This window comes from Anastrepha ludens, chromosome 2 (assembly GCF_028408465.1).
Source record: "Anastrepha ludens isolate Willacy chromosome 2, idAnaLude1.1, whole genome shotgun sequence".
Classification (NCBI taxonomy): domain Eukaryota; kingdom Metazoa; phylum Arthropoda; class Insecta; order Diptera; family Tephritidae; genus Anastrepha; species Anastrepha ludens.
In genome coordinates this window covers 70,424,771-70,441,842 of record NC_071498.1, presented here as the reverse complement: position 1 = coordinate 70,441,842, position 17,072 = coordinate 70,424,771, and the positions used below count along the sequence as shown (strand labels likewise).

Genomic DNA, 17,072 nt, shown 5'->3' with positions numbered 1-17,072 from the left:
AATTTCAAAAATGGTCACGTTCAAAATGGACTGGGTGAAGATACTCTGGGAGGCGTATTAAAGGGCGCAGTGGCGCAATATCTTGCATTAGAAATGTCGCGCGGCAACACACGCGACAATAAAAGCAGCTCGCGTTATCTGCCCTGGCTCAACAATGCGCCTTCATCGCTGCAGCAGGGGTAAGTTATGCACTACATCTTTATATGTACCTTTATAAGTCGAATGCATGTATACCTTTACAATCTTAAGCCCAAAAGAGTTCACCGAATGTGTTGGCCACATGCGCCTACTCTCTTGGCTATTGCTCGGCTCGCTTACACACCTGGCGCTGACCCAGCGCCGCAACGAGCATCATACTGTGCCCATACCGCTACAACAGGTGCCACCAACTGTGCCGCCAGCCGCAGTGCATTACCAGCATCACCACCAACACCCGAGCGCCACAGCACCAATCGCTATGCCTGTCTCACAAGAGTCATCTTGTCACATTGCCGATCATATACAAGTGATTTTCGCCGGGTTTGCTGAACAATCAAAAACATCGGTACTCCACATGTCATCACTCTTTCATGCCTTCACCTTGTGCCAATTATGGACCGTTTATTTGGAGCACATCGCGCGCACGTCCAGTAATGCGGAGGGCAATACCATGGGTGTACTTTTTGAATTTTGGGCCAAAGTGACACCATGTATATTGCAATTAGTTTCCCATGCGCGCCCACCAAAAGAGAGTGCAGGAGCCAATGTCGGTAGTGGAGGCATTGCTGATTTTACGCAGAACCCAAACGCAAAGGTAATTTGACACAATTTAATAAATTTGTATGAGAAAATTAATACTCTGTATAATGTAATGCAGAAATGCCTGAAACTGGTGGTCAAGTGGGCCGCTGCTTGCGGGCTATCTGTGGAACCTCTCAATATGGGGCTCCTCCTTTTTCGAGGAGATACAGATTTTTAGAGTTGAACATCTCTCAATCGAAACTATTCCAATAGTATTTCCTGACAAGATTAAGTACCACGACCTGTCAATCCTTGACAAAAAGCTGTCATATTAGATATTGTACCGTTAATGTCTTGCGGCCGCCGTAGCCGAATTGGTTGGTACGTGACTACCATTTGGAATTCACAGAGAGAACGTAGGTTCGAATCTCGGTGAAACACCAAAATTAAGAAAAAACATTTTTCTAATTGCGGTCTCCCCTCGGCAAGCAATGGGAAACCTCCGAGTGTATCTCTGCCATGAAAAAGCTCCTCATAAAAATATCTGCCGTTCGGAGTCGGCTTGAAACTGTAGATCCCTCCATTTGTGGAACAACATCAAGACGCGTAAGTGTACACCCTTTTTGGGTGTATGGCTGAGCTCTTCCTGCTATTTGTGGTGTGCGTCTTGATGTTGTCCCACAAATGGAGGGACCTACAGTTTGAAGCCCTATATATTATATAATTTCTTGTGGGGTACCTTTCCATACCACGCATATATTGGGTTTGTCTGCGCCAATTCTGGATAAGGACTAGGAGCTTAACCTGCTATCGATAACGTAATTGTGCCAGAATAACTCGGGTCTAACGAGGCATTCAAAGCTCTTCAATGGTTGGCGATTGGATTTTAATAATGGTATTTCCCCGATACGAGGGAAATGTCGCTAATAGCCTGTGAGGTCCAGTGGTTGGGTAATGTGTCTAGAAGCCTAGGAGATGGATCAGCGTCTAGGTAGTACCTATTGGTATTGCCCTTTTACATTATTAAGATATTGGTTAGTTGCCATTAGGAGACATCCTGTTGCTGTTTTGAGTCTGTACTTTGGCTTGTCTGTAGTTCGTTTTATACGAACAAAGCTTTTAAAACATAGCGTAAGTGCAAATCTAAGGAGAAAATAAGTCGACTATCTGCAGAGGTTTCTAACATAACCATATAGTTTGGAGTAAAGTGGCGTACCTTCTTAATAAAGTACAACTGGAGCTTATCAACTTTCTGAAAATATGACGAACCCTATACTTGCGTCCAGTGTGCTTGTAAATGCTAAATAGCTTCATTTTGACTTCGGGCTTATAAGCTTTTTAGCTTTACATAAACTAAGATGTTGAAGACAAATTTCTTTTTTTTCCACATTTTTTTAATTTTTTGCTAGATAACAAAATTCTGAACTAATTTTTTATGTTTTGCTCTATCTGGAACCAGTTTTCCTCCTTGGCCACTTTACCTCTCTGAATGTCATAATTTCAATTTCGCCTACTCACTTCCACACTCCAAAGATTGCAGAAGTCTTCCAATGTGGTATATCATCAGCGTACATCAGCGGAGAAACATTTTAATCTTAGAATGCTTCACCTCCACCCAAAGCGTTAATAAAACAAGGCAAAAAGAAGTGGAGTATCACGTTTCCACGACAATCAGTTCTACGTTACCGAATCGACCCGGATTTATATCCGGCCAAGGACTGTCACTCCAGCAGCATTCTCCGTATGTACAACAACAACAAGTGGAGATATCAAACATCTTTGTGTACTTCCTGAAATAGTTTCAAAATCTTCGGAAATTTATTTTGCAGTCTATACTGCCGACGTGGTTTTGCGATAAATGATTTCTAGATATGGTTAGGTTAGGTTATAATGGTTGCCCAGAGAGTAGGGCCCACTTGGACGAAATAGTTTGGTTCGTCCTTGGTGATACCATTTAAGGACAGAGAAGGGGGAGGAAGGGAAGGGATGGTGGAGTGGTGAGTGTTTGTGGACTACGAACGGTGACTATTCCGCGGTTGTGTTAACCTCATTATGCTGCTGATGTAGTTCATCAGATTTGTGTTATCAACGCCTGCTATATCTGTAGGCGCAGAAAATAAGTGAGAACCAAGATACTTGAATCTTAGTCCCGCGAAGGCTGGGCAGCTTAGGAGCAGGTGCTGAGATGATTCCACCTCATCCTCCATGCAGCTGACGCAAAAAGGACTCGAAGTAATTCCGAGTCTCACGGCATGTGTACCTCGCGCACAGTGCCCCGTGATGATGCCCACGAAATTTGAGAGATGACATTTTGTCATTCCCAGGATATCCCTCGAACGCCTCCTATCCAAACATGGCCAGAAAGACTTCGCGACCCTACACGTTTGTGTACTTGCCCAGCGTTCGCTGAGTTGGTGCATAGCCCATCCTTCCAGGAGTAGAGCGCTGGTTGTCAAGGGGATCCCGATTCTCTCCTTTCGCGGGCACATTGCCTCACAGGTACCCTGTCTGGCCAGCTCGTCGGCTTCGCAGTTTCCTGCAATGTCACTGTGACCAGGTACCCAAACTATCTTTATGTCGAAGAATTCTGATGCAATCGAGAGTGAGACCAGACATTCCCTGACCAGCTTCGAATGCACCATAATAGAGCCTAGGGCCCTAATGGCCGCTTGGCTATCGGAGTAAATATTTACCTTCTAACAGTTATTGCGCAAGTAAGTAGCCAATCAGCTGCTTCTTTAATTGCGGCCACCTCTGCTTCGAACACACTGCAGTGATCCGGTAGCCTGAATTTGAGTTTGATGGGGAGCTCTTTGCAGAATACTCCTCCTCCAACCCTACCGTCCAACTTCGAGCCATCCGTGAACAGGTTAACGAGGCCCTGTCCCCAGGTGTTGGAGAAAGAACAGAATATAACAGAATTGGCTTTATTATGGTATTGTAGAGCCAGAATACAACTCTGGGCGAGAGGCCCCACCTTTTGCCAATTGCGCCTTTGCACCCATACAAGGCGATTGTTGCCTTCCTTACTCTCTCCTCAATGTTGGGCTTCCACGTCAGCTGACTGTAAAGGATTAGACCTAGGTACTTCACCTTGTCAGAAAGCACCAGCGGAGCGCCCCCCATCGAGGGGAGTTGAGCTCTTGGTATTTTATATTTCCTCGACGACCTCCGTCTTAAGAGGATTCACCGATAAGCCGCAATCTGCTGCCCATCGAACAACTACGTTCAGATATCCCTGCATTAAATCATACAGGGTATCTATAAACTTTCCTCTAACAATTAATGCCACATCATCCGCGTAGGCAATCACCCTACAGCCCCTCCTCACTAGCTCCTCCAGCAAGTCATTGATAACAATGATCCAGAGGAATGGAGAGAGAACCCCGCCTTGCGGCATGCCTCTGCTCACCTGCCGGCGGAGAGAGACGCCGCCCCACTCTGCCACGACCGTTCTGTCGCTGAGCATTCTGTAGATAAATCTGAAAAGGTCGGCTCCGACCCCCAGCCTACCCAGAGCTTTCGTGATTGCCTCCGGGAGAACGTTATTAAAAGCCCCCTCAATGTCGAGGAAGGCGCCAACTGCGAGTTCTTTCTGATACAGAGATTCCTCAATATCTTTAACAATTGTGTGCAGAGCAGATTCCACTGATCTGCCTTTACAGTAGGCGTGTTGGGTATGCGACAAACGCCCCCGAGGAATTTCGCTTCTTATGTGATATGAATTTAACAAATTTATAAAAGCCTCTAGATTTGACAGTTTGTAAATCAATGCATTGCGTGGAGCTTTGTCAAAAGCTACCTTAAAATCCACAAATAAAGCATACGTTTTCTTGTTTCTATGAAAATTTAAATATACAATTGCCGCCAAATTGTAGATATTGTCTGCTGTTTTCTGAAGCCAGCTTGATACTCATTTATAATCTCATTATTTTCCTCCCTATCGTATAATCGATCAGTTTGCACGCCCATCACGATTTGCATACGCAATTGATGAAAAATATACCTCAATAATTATTCTGCACTGAACTATCTCCTATTTTTGGGAATGGGGGTATATAGAACTTTTAGAAAAGAAATTATCTATTTTCCCATCTTTATAAAAGTTATCAAATACATCCGCCAATTTTGCGATAAAATCAACTGGAGCGTATTTATAAAACTCACTTGGAATTCTATTCTCACCAGGTGCTTTCTTTATTTTCACCCTAACTGTAATGCATTTGTCTAAATCCTCGTATTTAATAAGCGCTGGCGTATACTGCATATCAAGGGTATTTTGCTACAGATTCAGTAGTTTACTGAGGTATATGTGAAAAGCGTTTGCCGAGACTTGTACCTATATATATATACATATAATTGGCGCGTACACCCTTTTTTGGGGGTTTGGCCGAGCTCCTCCTCCTATTTGTGGTGTGCGTTTTGATGTTGTTCTACAAATGGAGGGACCTACGGTTTCAAGCCGACTCCGAACGGCAAATATTTTTATGAGAAGCTTTTTCATGGCAGAAATACACTCGGAGGTTTGCCAGTGGCTGCCGAGAGGCGACAGCTATTAGAAAAATGTTTTTCTTAATTTTTGGTGTTTCACCGAGATTCAAACCGACGTTCTCTCTGTGAATTCCGAATGATAGTCACGCACCAACCCATTCATTGGCAATACTCCTTAGCAAAATTTATTATTTTATCTGAATTTTCAAAATAGCTGGCCTTTTCTTTACTTCAGATATCTCTGTATGTTTGAAAATTTTATTCGCTCTTAAATATCTCTTCTTCTTCATAAGAGTATCACTAAACCTAATTTAAAAGTGGATTAATTAAGGAGCTGAGTGTTTTGTTTTTTTCAATTTTCAGCCATTCAAAAGATTGTTTACCCATATCGCTTATGTATATACTTCAATACTGTCATAATCCAGGAAACCGTAATTTTGAGAAAAACGGCTTCAAAATTTTCAATACTATGTCTTCCTCAGTAAAGAATTATATGAAAATGTATCTTTTCTTTCATGTAATGAGAAACATAAAAAAGCGTATGGTTATTTCTACATATTTATCTAAATGTATCCGATTGGGTTGGTGCGTGACTACCATTCGGAATTCAGAAAGAACGTAGCTTCGAATCTCGGTGAAACATTAAAATTAAGAAAAACATTTATCTAAGAGCGGTCACCTCTCGACAGGCAATGGCAAGCCGCCGAGTGTATTTCTGCCATGAAAAAGCCCCTATCTGCCGTTCAGAGTCGGCTTGAAACTGTAGGTCCATTTGTCGAACCAACATCAAGACACACGCCACAAGTAGGAGGAGCTAAATATTTTAGCTTTTTATATGTAAATATTAAATCTAAATATATTAATTTTTTTTCTTTACAATTTAATATATTTTGTATCCACTAATAACATATTTTTATAATCATCTAAATCATATACATATGTTTGTACTTTTGTATTAATTTCTTTGTTTACTATACAGACCCCAAATGCAAAGGTGAGTTAACCCACTTAACTGTTTCTTTTGTTTCTTTCAAATTATACTCAGGTATATTTTAGTTTAACATTCCATTTCCTTATTTATTGTCTTTTTTTGTCTATAATTTATTTAACACTAATAAAATAGTATTACTTTCAATAAATATTTATATAATTATTACATAAAAAAAATGTTTTTAATTCGTACTCTTAATTTTACCTGTACTTTTTTATTTTATTTTATTTGATCTGAATTTTTTATATTTTATTATACTTCATTTTATTTTACATTTTTATTTTAAATTTTCTTTCCATGCTTACTTTCAATTCATGTGTGTTAAATTAAACAATTTTCTTTCAGCTATCCGAAATGGTGAATCTTCACTTTCTTAGCCTACTCGAAGCACTGAAGGAGACAAACTCCACCATATTAGGAAAACTGTTGCCACTCTGGAGTCCTGTATTGTCATCGCAAACACAGGTATAAAAATCGGTTTCACCTCAGATATGCTTTTCTTATTACAAACATTAATTATACTATCTATCAACAGCTATCCGACACTCTGCATGTGCGTTTGCAAAACGTACGTGACTATGCACCCGACTACGTGGAGCAACAGACGCATCCATCGGATGCATTACTAAAATGGTTGCAGCGGCTGCAATTCAAAATGGGTCAAATAGAACTGCAAGCATCCACAGCAACACAATTCTATTCAATTTAAAATATATATGCATTGCGTTGTTATATTAGAAATTCTACAAATTTGTGTACTTTATTGAGAGACGAAAGCATAGTTTTCAACATTATAGCCACCTATAAGTGGCTGCTTAAAAGGGAAGCTTTAAATTTTGAACGATGACTTAATCGAATTCAAGTACTTACATTTTACACGTCTTATATGCTGAGGGTCGCTATACATACATACATAGTTTTATGTTTAGCCAGCATAAATATGTATATATAATATGTTGTTGACAAAAGATCGCCTAATAAATGAACTTTCAAATAATAAAATTGCAATTATTTCATATAGGGACATGATAATTAAAGAAATTAATTGTAGACGGTATACGTAACACCCCCGCCAGTTTTTTCTTCGTCTAGTGGATCATACACCTCATCATCCTCATTGAACTTCTGTTCGCCTTCGATATGCACTGCTGTTGTACGGTATGCAGTGAAGGCAGCTTTTGTTTTCAGCTCTTCCTCTGTAGGCAGTTTCAAGTTGCGTTGCTCCAGTCGCACTATTCGTGCCGCCAAACGCTCCTCTGCTTGTTTTTCTTGCAATTCCTAAAAATATTTACATATGTTATTTTTAGATTCTGCATCTCAAGGAAATCGCATTTACTTTCATTTTGGCCAAATAAGTGGCTTGCAAGTCTACTGAATCAATTAATGTCAACATTTTGGTGCCACAATGCTGTATAAGAGGTGGCGTTGCAGCAGTAACTTCCCAATGTTTACCCTTTTTGCGCGATCGTTCTTTTACCGGATTGTGTACATCAGACACTGTTGTTTTGTAGGGCTTGAATTTCTCACGTTGTGGTGCCACTTGCAACTCTGTTTTAGTAACTAGGTATCGTACATGTTGTTCCACTTCTTGTAGGGCGGGTGTGCTACAACGAATGTCCCCACTCACTGAGCTTGTTTTCGATGAGGGTGAATTTTCGGTAATATGCTGTAATTTGGGCTTCAGACTCAGGAGCTTTTCACCGACATTAATTTCTACAATTTGCGCATCTATTACCTCACTTGAATCACCAGCGGTAGATTTTTCTTTTATTTCTATAGATTCAGATAGTTCAGTATCATTTACTTGAGACTTTATTTTAAAAGTTTCAATCTCAGCTAAATCAGCTTCTGTTATTAGCTTCGGTTCAGGTGGTAGAACTGTGGTACGTCGCTCATGCATTGTGCGCTGTGCTATCACACGCAAGGGGTCTAATTCTGCCTCATCATCACTATCTAGCACATCTTCTGTTGGATCTTCCCCGTTGTCACTATTCAAACGGCCGTTCCATTCCAGACGATTAAGCACCTCTTGGCCCCTAGAAGCTATATTCAACTCGGAAAACAATTGGGCTGCTTCATCGATATTCGTTCGTCGATCTAGCTCAGCGATCACTCTATCGTAGAAATGTTGTATACGTTTCCCTTTATCCGGCAGTCGCTTTAAGTTTTCCCTATATAAATTCAGAGTCAAGATAAATTTCCAATTAGTTATTTTAGTCAACTTACTTATTAGCCAGAAGCTTATTCTGACGTTCTTTAAGGTCCAACAACTCCAAGCGGGAAAGTTTTGTTAAATCTTTCACTGCATTATCTTGTTTGATAGTTGGCGCAACTGCTGGTATTCTATTCAAAGGTGGACGAGGAAGTGAAGTCATTGTAAATAAATAATGGTTTATTTTTTTTTATATTTGAGATAAAAACTAAGACTTAATTAATTCAGTAAATGATGAAACTTCAGATGTTTTTGTTTTTTGTTCTTGTGTTTTGTTTTCTATATAAACATATGTTTATGTGAAGTAGAAAAGGATGATGCCCAATCGATTTGTGATTACTTTGATGGGTTTTTAATTCTCAATGAAAGCAATAATACTCCGTGATGTACACAAACTAAAGGCGGCGTCTTCTGAAAACCGCTCTTTACACGCGATTTTGACGTCATGAACTATAATAATACAAAAAAACATAAACAAAACACACAAAAGGAGGATAAAATATTTGTTAATAAATATTTTGAAGTTCTTGCTAATGTTGTAATTTGAAGCTTTAAACAAACTGATGAAAATGAAGTACAGCGTGTTAAATTGTGAAAGCACAAATGAATATAAACCCCCGAAATGGAGTATTTTGAGTTTTTATGCAGATGACTACTATATACTGTATACTATATTCACGAGATATGACGCCACAGCGAATTCGGAAGACTCGATTTTGTATTCAATCATTCTTGATAATATTCGACATGAAATAATTTAAGAAACAAAAGTCAAATATACCTATATTTAAGTAATGGCAAGATATGTATTTGTTAACAAATTACTTTGTAAAATTAAAAACGTAATAAACATATACGTTCACATATAAGGAGATGATCTACTTTTTTGTGCTTAATAATCCGTTCACATATGCATTAATCACCTATAAATCCACAAAATTTATCTACCCGTTCACACATGGCAGATTATCTGCAAAATTGATCATCAGCTATCAATACTGCTTTGAGAGGTCTTTCTTCAGAAAAATTATTTTGGTGGAATATTTCGGTGTTTTTGGTTTCTTTAATTATTATTAACGATATGAAGACAATACAAGAAGAAAGAATAGCTAATACTTATATGTGAACGTATTATAACTCCCAATCCGTAATTAAAAAACGAGATTATCCGTACAAATTTTCTCTCCAGAAATCTGAGATTATAAAATAATAATACGTTTCGCGCTTAACTCAAAATCCGTATTTAAAAAGCGGGTTTTCCCAAACAACATTTCTCTCCCAAAATATGAGATTATAATAATAACGATACTTATTGACATACAACCCTGTGTTTTCTGTGTTAACGATAATTATTATTACGAATGTAAGGAGAAACATCAAAATAAAAATTAAATGAAATGGATGCCGGCAAATAAAACAGGTCTGTAAACATAACTGTAATAAAATTTTTATTAAATATTATTAATTATGAATTCATTTCACAGAAATAAGCGTGTGCCCATAATCGTTTTGTCCTCTTATTACTTACTATAAAATGTAATATCGAATTTCGAATGCGTATTACTGCCATTATTTTTTGCAACCTCAGTAAACGTCGCATACGGACTTCCTCTAACTGTTTATTATTAGCAGCCAATTGCGCAATTAAATTAGCTATTCCTTCTCCTTGTATTTTCTTCATATCATTAATAATAATTAAAGAAAACCGAATATTCCGCCTAAGCAACGTCGTTTCCGGATTTCCTCCAACTGTTTATTATTAGCAGCCAATTGCGCAATTAAATTGACTACTCCTTTTCCTTGTGTTTTCTTCATTTCGTTAATAACAATTAAACAACCCAAATATTCCACCAAAGCAATTTCTATGTAGAAAAATTGATTGTCATTTGTATGATTGTCATTTTGTAGGTACGGGTAGATTAACTTTGTGGATTTATTGGGGGTTACTGCATATGTGAACGTACTTTTAGCACTCTTAACCAATTTTTTTACAGGCAACCCTACGTTGTATTGCAACAGCTGTTACAGCAATTTTGACGTTTGCCACATTGCCTTTTCGACTCACCGGATGGCATAGACTCCTAGCGAAGCGAAAGTTTCATCACCTTTTTTTTTAAATACTTAAAGCTTAACAATAAAAAAACCAGTTAATATTATCTGTATCTTAATCAAGTAAATATTCCGTATATTTTACCCTAAGGAGTCGAAAATGACGAATCAGGAACTGCTCTTTCAATTCCAGTCGCTCGGTATGAGCGAACAAAAGGCTAAAGAAACCCTAAAGAACGCAAATGTTACAAAAAATTTACAACTGGCACTGACTGAAGTTAAAGGGGTGCCACTTCACGAAGGTGTGGGTATGCTGGTTTATCATATGGCCAGTAAAATCAAACCACAAATAGCCCAACATCTACCACTACTCACCCGCTATATAGCGGAACGCAAATTAGACACCACGTTGCGAGTGGATACGGCTATCGAGTATTTGTTGAAAAATGTTCAAAAGATAGGAGTAGAAATTAACATACAGGAATTCGAAGAAGCATGTGGGGTCGGTGTCGTCGTCACTCCAGAAGAGATCGAACGTACTGTGCAAGAGCAAGTGCAGTTGCATAAAGCTGCGCTGCTGGAACAGCGCTATCATTTCAATTCATTCAAAATTATGCAAGACGTGCGTGCGCAACTCAAATGGGCAGACGCTAAGTCGGTAAAATCAGCGATAGATGTAGAAATATTCGATTTGCTCGGTCCAAAGACTGACGAGGATTTAAAACCACCACCGAAGGCAGAAAAAAAGAAAGAAAAACCAAAGGTGAATGCATCCGAAAAATTTAGTACGATCAACAGTAATGGGAATGAATCAAATACAGCTACGGATAATAACGATGGCGCAAGCACCATAGCGGAGCTCATGAAAACGAAAGTGCACTTCCATACCCCTGGTGAGAATTACAAAACTGATGGTTATGTGGTAACGGAACATACGGAAAGGCTACTCAAGGAACATCTAAAACAAACGGGCGGTAGAGTGCAAACACGTTTCCCACCTGAACCAAACGGCATTCTACATATTGGTCACGCAAAAGCAATTAACATAAACTTTGGTTATGCTGCTTCAAAGGGCGGAGTTTGCTATCTCCGTTATGACGATACAAACCCTGAGAAAGAAGAAGAGAAATTCTTTGTCGGCATACGCGACATGGTCGAATGGTTGGGCTATAAGCCATACAAAGTGACTCACTCCTCGGACAATTTCCAGCAATTATACGAGTGGGCGGTAGTGTTGATACGCAAAGGCTTGGCATACGTTTGCCACCAGAGTGCAGATGAAATGAAGGGATTCAACCCAAAACCGAGCCCCTGGCGCGAGCGTCCAATCGAAGAGTCTTTACAACTCTTTGACGATATGAAAAATGGTAAAATTGATGAAGGTGCAGCAACGCTTCGTTTAAAGCTAACATTAGAAGAGGGAAAAGTAGATCCAGTTGCTTATCGCATTAAATTTATACCGCATCATCGCACCGGAAGCAACTGGTGAGTTTAAACTCTTACTGGCATTTATAAACTTAAACTAAGCATACTATTTTTGTTCCATAGGTGCATTTATCCTACGTACGATTATACTCACTGTCTCTGTGACTCTATCGAAAATATTACTCATTCACTTTGTACCAAAGAGTTTCAGTCACGACGTTCTTCCTATTATTGGCTCTGTAATGCTCTGGAAATCTACTGTCCCGTCCAATGGGAATACGGTCGTCTAAACATGAACTATGCACTTGTCTCTAAACGTAAAATTAATAAACTTATAACTGAGCGCATTGTCTCCGACTGGGATGATCCACGCCTGTTCACATTAACCGCGTTACGTCGCCGAGGTTTTCCTGCGGAAGCCATAAATAACTTTTGCGCACAAATGGGCGTCACAGGTGCTCAGATTTCGGTTGATCCTAGTATGCTCGAGGCAGCAGTACGCGATGTTCTTAACGTAAGCGCACCACGGCGGCTGGTAGTTCTGGAACCACTTAAAATAACACTCAACAACTTCCCACATGACAAACCCATCGTAATAGAAGTGCCTAACTTCCCACAAAATCCGGATTTAGGCAGTCACCAGATTGTATTGGATCGTATAATTTACATCGAAAAAAGTGATTTTAAGTTAGAACCTGAAAAAGGTTACCGACGCCTCGCTTTAGACCAAACTGTTGGTTTGCGGCACGCTGGCTTGGTCATATCTGTGAAAGAGGTGAAACGAAATCCACAAACTGGTGAGGTATTTGAACTTATCTGTGAATGTACACCCGCAGAACAAGCAGAAAAACCGAAAGCCTTTATACAATGGGTTTCCCAGCCCATCAAACTGGAAGTAAGACTTTACGAACGATTATTCAAGCACAAAAACCCAGAAGATACCAATGAAGTTCCCCGTGGTTTCCTCTCTGACATCAATGAAGATTCTTTGGTGGTATTAAAGGCGTGTGCTGATCACGTACTGTCCAATGTTAAGGTGTATGAAAAATTCCAGTTCGAAAGAATTGGCTTCTTCTCAGTCGATCCGGACACGACTGCAGATCATATTGTCTTCAATCGTACGGTAGGATTGAAAGAAGATGCTGGCAAGAAGTGAAAAGTATATTTACCTCAAGCTTCTATTAAAAGACGGAAGGTCAACACAAGCACTGTTAACATTTTTATCTAAAATCATAATCTGGCTTAAAGCATATTTATAAAATCTTGTAAATTTATTAAATTGAAGCTTTTTTTAATTCTACAACAGAAAATGCATATCTATTTCTTCCCTTCCACCATTATAATGTGATAGCCAAACTTAGTCTTTATGGGTGGATCTGTGTACACTGGATTGGTTACATTCGAAACAGGCAAAGCGAAGGCGGCATCTTGGAAGGGTCCTACCATAGCACCACGAATTTGCCAACCTAAGTCACCACCCTGACGGGCCTTATCTTCACTGTACGCGGCTGCCACCTCGGGGAATTTTTGGCCTGCTTTCAACTTCTCCAAAGCCTCTAGTATCTTGCCTTGCTTTTCGCAAAGTATATGTCTTACTTTTACAGCATTTCCACCTTTCTTTTCCTTACCTGCCGAAAGAAGAAAATTTAATTGAACTCAGCGATAATCTGGAAATAATTTTCTACCTTTTTCTTCACTTGCTGCACCACCTCCTTTTTTACTACCCACTGCTTTGTTATCTCTGCTACCGCCTTTTGTATCCTTCTTTGGAGGCATTTTGAAAATTGTTTGTTATACACAGACTATTTACTGCATGAAAATAAATTTACTAATTTTAGGTTATACTTCATTTCCGACAGCTGGCTTCAAGGGATACCAAGTTTAGCCAAACGCCTGATTTGATGAGTATACAATATGTCCTACGATTACTCGCTTGTAACAAATAATTATAACTCTATGTAGGAAGATACTAGTTGTCATAGCAAGGAGCACAGATCATCTTTTTGTTGACTATGATACGTTCACATAAGCGTTAATCATCTATAAACCCACCAAATTAATCTACCCGTTCACATATGGCAGATTAGCTGCAAAATTGACAATCAGCTGTCAATACTGCCTTTTTTGGTGTAATATTTCGGTATTTCTGATTTCTTTAATTATTATTAACGATATGAAGAAAATACAAGGAGAAGGAATAGCTAATTTAATTGCGCAATTGACTGCTAATAATAAACAGTTGGAGGAAATCCGTATGCGACGTTTACTGAGATTGCAAACAATTATGGCAGCAATGCGCATGGGGTATTCTATATTACATTTTGTAGTTAGTAATAAGAGGGCAAAACGTATATGGACACACGCTTTTTTCTGTAAAATGAGTCCATAATTAATAATATTTTACAAAAATTGTATTACAATTATGTTTACAGACCTGTTTTCTTTGCCGGCATCCATTTTATTTAATTTTTATTTTGATGTTTCTCTTCACGTTCGTAATAATAATTATCGATAACACAGGCTTGTATGTCAAAAAGTATCGTTATTATCTGGGACTATTTTATAATCTCAGATTTTGGGAGAGAAATGTTGTATGGGAAATCGCGCTTTTTAATTACGGATTTTGATTTTGAAAAAGTAGATCATGTACTTATATATGAACGTACTATTAGATTACTATATGGAAATCATTCATAAACATTTCGAATAACAAAAATTATTTAAATTTTCGGTCTCTATTTTATGGTCTCGCTAATGCTTTTTAAGTCATTGTGATTGTAATTCATTACTTTTCCAATTTTTAAATAACAAAAAAAAAAAAAAATATTTTATGGTCTGTATGTGCTAAAGGAAATATATTGTCATGTTATACATAAATAAATGGGGGTGTGAATCGAGACTGCTATTATTAGTGAATTAGTAGATTAGTAAACAGCTCATTTGTTTATTTGATTGTTTAGTCAGAAAAAGGTTGACCGCAGGCAAGAAATACGCGTATTAGCTGTCATGATATTAAAAAAAAATACTTATTTAAAAAAATATCTTAAATTGCTATTTCAAATATTAAAGCCTTTAATGTAATTTCACCCGTGTTAATGCAAAGCATTGTATCCATATTATTATTTGCATTCATATATTTTAAGTCTCTTTTGTCTTCTCTTTAAAAGTTTCACTATTTTCCACTCACAATAGATATTATTCGCTAAAATTATCAGCAATATGTCTAGTTGTCAATCTGCATAACTTGCACTTAATTCCTGAGATAATTCCGAATTAAGTCATTAATTCCGATTAACGCCACCGTCGGTCTAGTATATTAGCTACTTTATATGAATTAGATACAATGAGCTAGGCATATTGTTTCTACGGATATAACCGTTTTTATACGCTGAACTATAGAAGAATTAAAGTTCCTCAGAGAGTAGTACCGGAAAAATTAACTCCTGCGAATACGGAATCCGCGTTGCTGAGTTTTCCCACACATGAAACTCTCATAGCATAGCTCGTATTCAAGAATGATAGAGTACAAGACAGGGACATGCCAAGGTCCGTGACAAGAGTACAGAAAATAAACAAAGAAAAAAAGAGGAAGAATAATAATATAGAGGAAGAATAATAATATATCACACATATCTGCATGTGCATACATTTTCGCACAATGGTTTGATTACTTTCTGTACTAACGAATCTTCATTGTCAAAATCGCCAAAAAAATTGGGGGTTTTCGGAAGGTGCGACCTTCTATATTCTCCATATTGGGGCACATTCTACTGGTTTGAGTTCATGGAGATGTTCAAACAGGCTTCTAATTGGTAATTAAGAACATATGTAACCCACTTTATATATATAATGGTGCCTATACCAAACATTTTCTTACCTATATGATTTTTTCTATAATTTAGATTTGACTCATCGCAATAAAGCAGCCAATATGGCCCGGTCACTGTTACAATAACTCATTTATGATTATGAGTTAGAAAATTCTACTAGTGTACGTAAATATATAGTAAACAAGCTGCTAAGTCTCAACGCTTTTATACCGCAATTATTAAAATTTGGTCTGCCAGTAAATACATTAGATCTATTGTTGCATGGCTTGAAATTGAAAGCTAATTCAGATATCGAGTAATAAGCAGGTATGCATAATAATTCGAATAATAGGCATAAATAATAATTTGTTTTTTATATCATAGGAGTTCACAGATTTAGATGACGTCATACAGACCTATATCGATACCGCATAGCGCACAGCAGAAAATAAAATCCAAATGAATTAAATAAAATTAATATAAATTTAAATGAAATTAAATAATTTATTTTTCAATCAATTTTTCAAAGTTTAAGAACTTATGTTCTAAATACAGAATATAAAAAACAAGTTTTTCTTATATCTTAAAAAAAAAACAAAAATTAATAATTTTCATTCATCCTCGATCTCAAAAAGTGTAAAAAAATATATTTTTTTCTTTTATATATATTTAATAAGTAATAATAAAGTTTATTTATATAAAATGATTTCACAAGCATGTTAGAAATTTGTTATCCAGAATTTTTAAGTCTACAGTTTTCGATGTAAACCGTAGCGATCGATTTTCCATAACCTGAAGCAAACATTTTTTATGCAATATGGTATGCGCATCTCAACAGTATTTACATGAAGTCATCATAGTCATTAGTAGCCAAGGTGGATTTCTGATAGCCATCAATATCCTATGAGGATAGAGAATTATACATGTAAAAATTGCAAATTAAAAATGTGTTATAACATAAATACAATTGAGCTCAATATTACATACATTACTTTCTGTACGCAGTGAGACTTTAATGTTGCCCTTGTTTCGAAGTTTTTTTTTTGCGTTGAGTTTCTGTATTTTAAACTTTTCCGTATCCAAACTTCATTCTCTACATTCATTTTCACCTTATTAATGCAGATTCTGAAATATGTATTAATAACACAGTCCTGCGAGGTACAGTTTCTAAAATGGCTATGGGTGTTTTCTGAAGGTTTTTTTATGCTGAAAACGAATATGACCTTGAAAATGCTCCAGCACATCAGAATTTTTGGCAATTTGAGGTTAAATAGTCAAAAAATGCAGATTTTGGCAATTTTTAAAATTGTTTTCTGAGCAAGGTAAAGTTTTTTTTAATTTTCCACAACGGCATCGCAAAGTACTACTCTTTAGC

At 37.6% G+C, this 17,072-nt stretch overlaps 4 protein-coding genes across 11 annotated transcripts in view; 2 read left to right on the top strand and 2 right to left on the bottom strand.

The window, feature by feature from the left end:
• The window catches only part of LOC128871800 (protein unc-79 homolog), a 68,206-nt gene extending 61,295 nt beyond the window's left edge, over nt 1-6,911 (top strand). For 4 of the 8 annotated variants that reach the window (XM_054113875.1, XM_054113876.1, XM_054113878.1 and 1 more), the window contains 5 exons: nt 1-179; nt 250-793; nt 6,191-6,205; nt 6,548-6,667; nt 6,738-6,911. In XM_054113875.1, coding sequence (XP_053969850.1) covers nt 1-179; nt 250-793; nt 6,191-6,205; nt 6,548-6,667; nt 6,738-6,911 — 1,032 coding nt within the window. The remainder of the gene's footprint in view (nt 180-249; nt 794-6,190; nt 6,206-6,547; nt 6,668-6,737) is intronic. The other 4 variants (XM_054113880.1, XM_054113883.1, XM_054113881.1 and 1 more) reach the window with 1 other exon arrangement.
• On the bottom strand, nt 6,665-8,684 carry LOC128871801 (uncharacterized). The gene is made up of 3 exons (XM_054113884.1): nt 8,429-8,684; nt 7,539-8,373; nt 6,665-7,480 (listed from the first exon to the last, which is right to left on the bottom strand). The coding sequence occupies exons 1-3, from the start codon at nt 8,575-8,577 to the stop codon at nt 7,244-7,246; spliced, it is 1,221 nt and encodes a 406-aa protein (XP_053969859.1). The 5' UTR covers nt 8,578-8,684; the 3' UTR covers nt 6,665-7,243.
• Nucleotides 8,685-10,466: 1,782 nt separating this feature from the next.
• LOC128871798 (probable glutamine--tRNA ligase) lies at nt 10,467-13,199 on the top strand. The gene is made up of 2 exons (XM_054113873.1): nt 10,467-11,948; nt 12,012-13,199. The coding sequence occupies exons 1-2, from the start codon at nt 10,624-10,626 to the stop codon at nt 13,042-13,044; spliced, it is 2,358 nt and encodes a 785-aa protein (XP_053969848.1). The 5' UTR covers nt 10,467-10,623; the 3' UTR covers nt 13,045-13,199.
• On the bottom strand, nt 13,131-13,786 carry LOC128871799 (peptidyl-prolyl cis-trans isomerase NIMA-interacting 4). The gene is made up of 2 exons (XM_054113874.1): nt 13,574-13,786; nt 13,131-13,516 (listed from the first exon to the last, which is right to left on the bottom strand). The coding sequence occupies exons 1-2, from the start codon at nt 13,662-13,664 to the stop codon at nt 13,206-13,208; spliced, it is 402 nt and encodes a 133-aa protein (XP_053969849.1). The 5' UTR covers nt 13,665-13,786; the 3' UTR covers nt 13,131-13,205.
• Nucleotides 13,787-17,072: the final 3,286 nt, after the last annotated feature.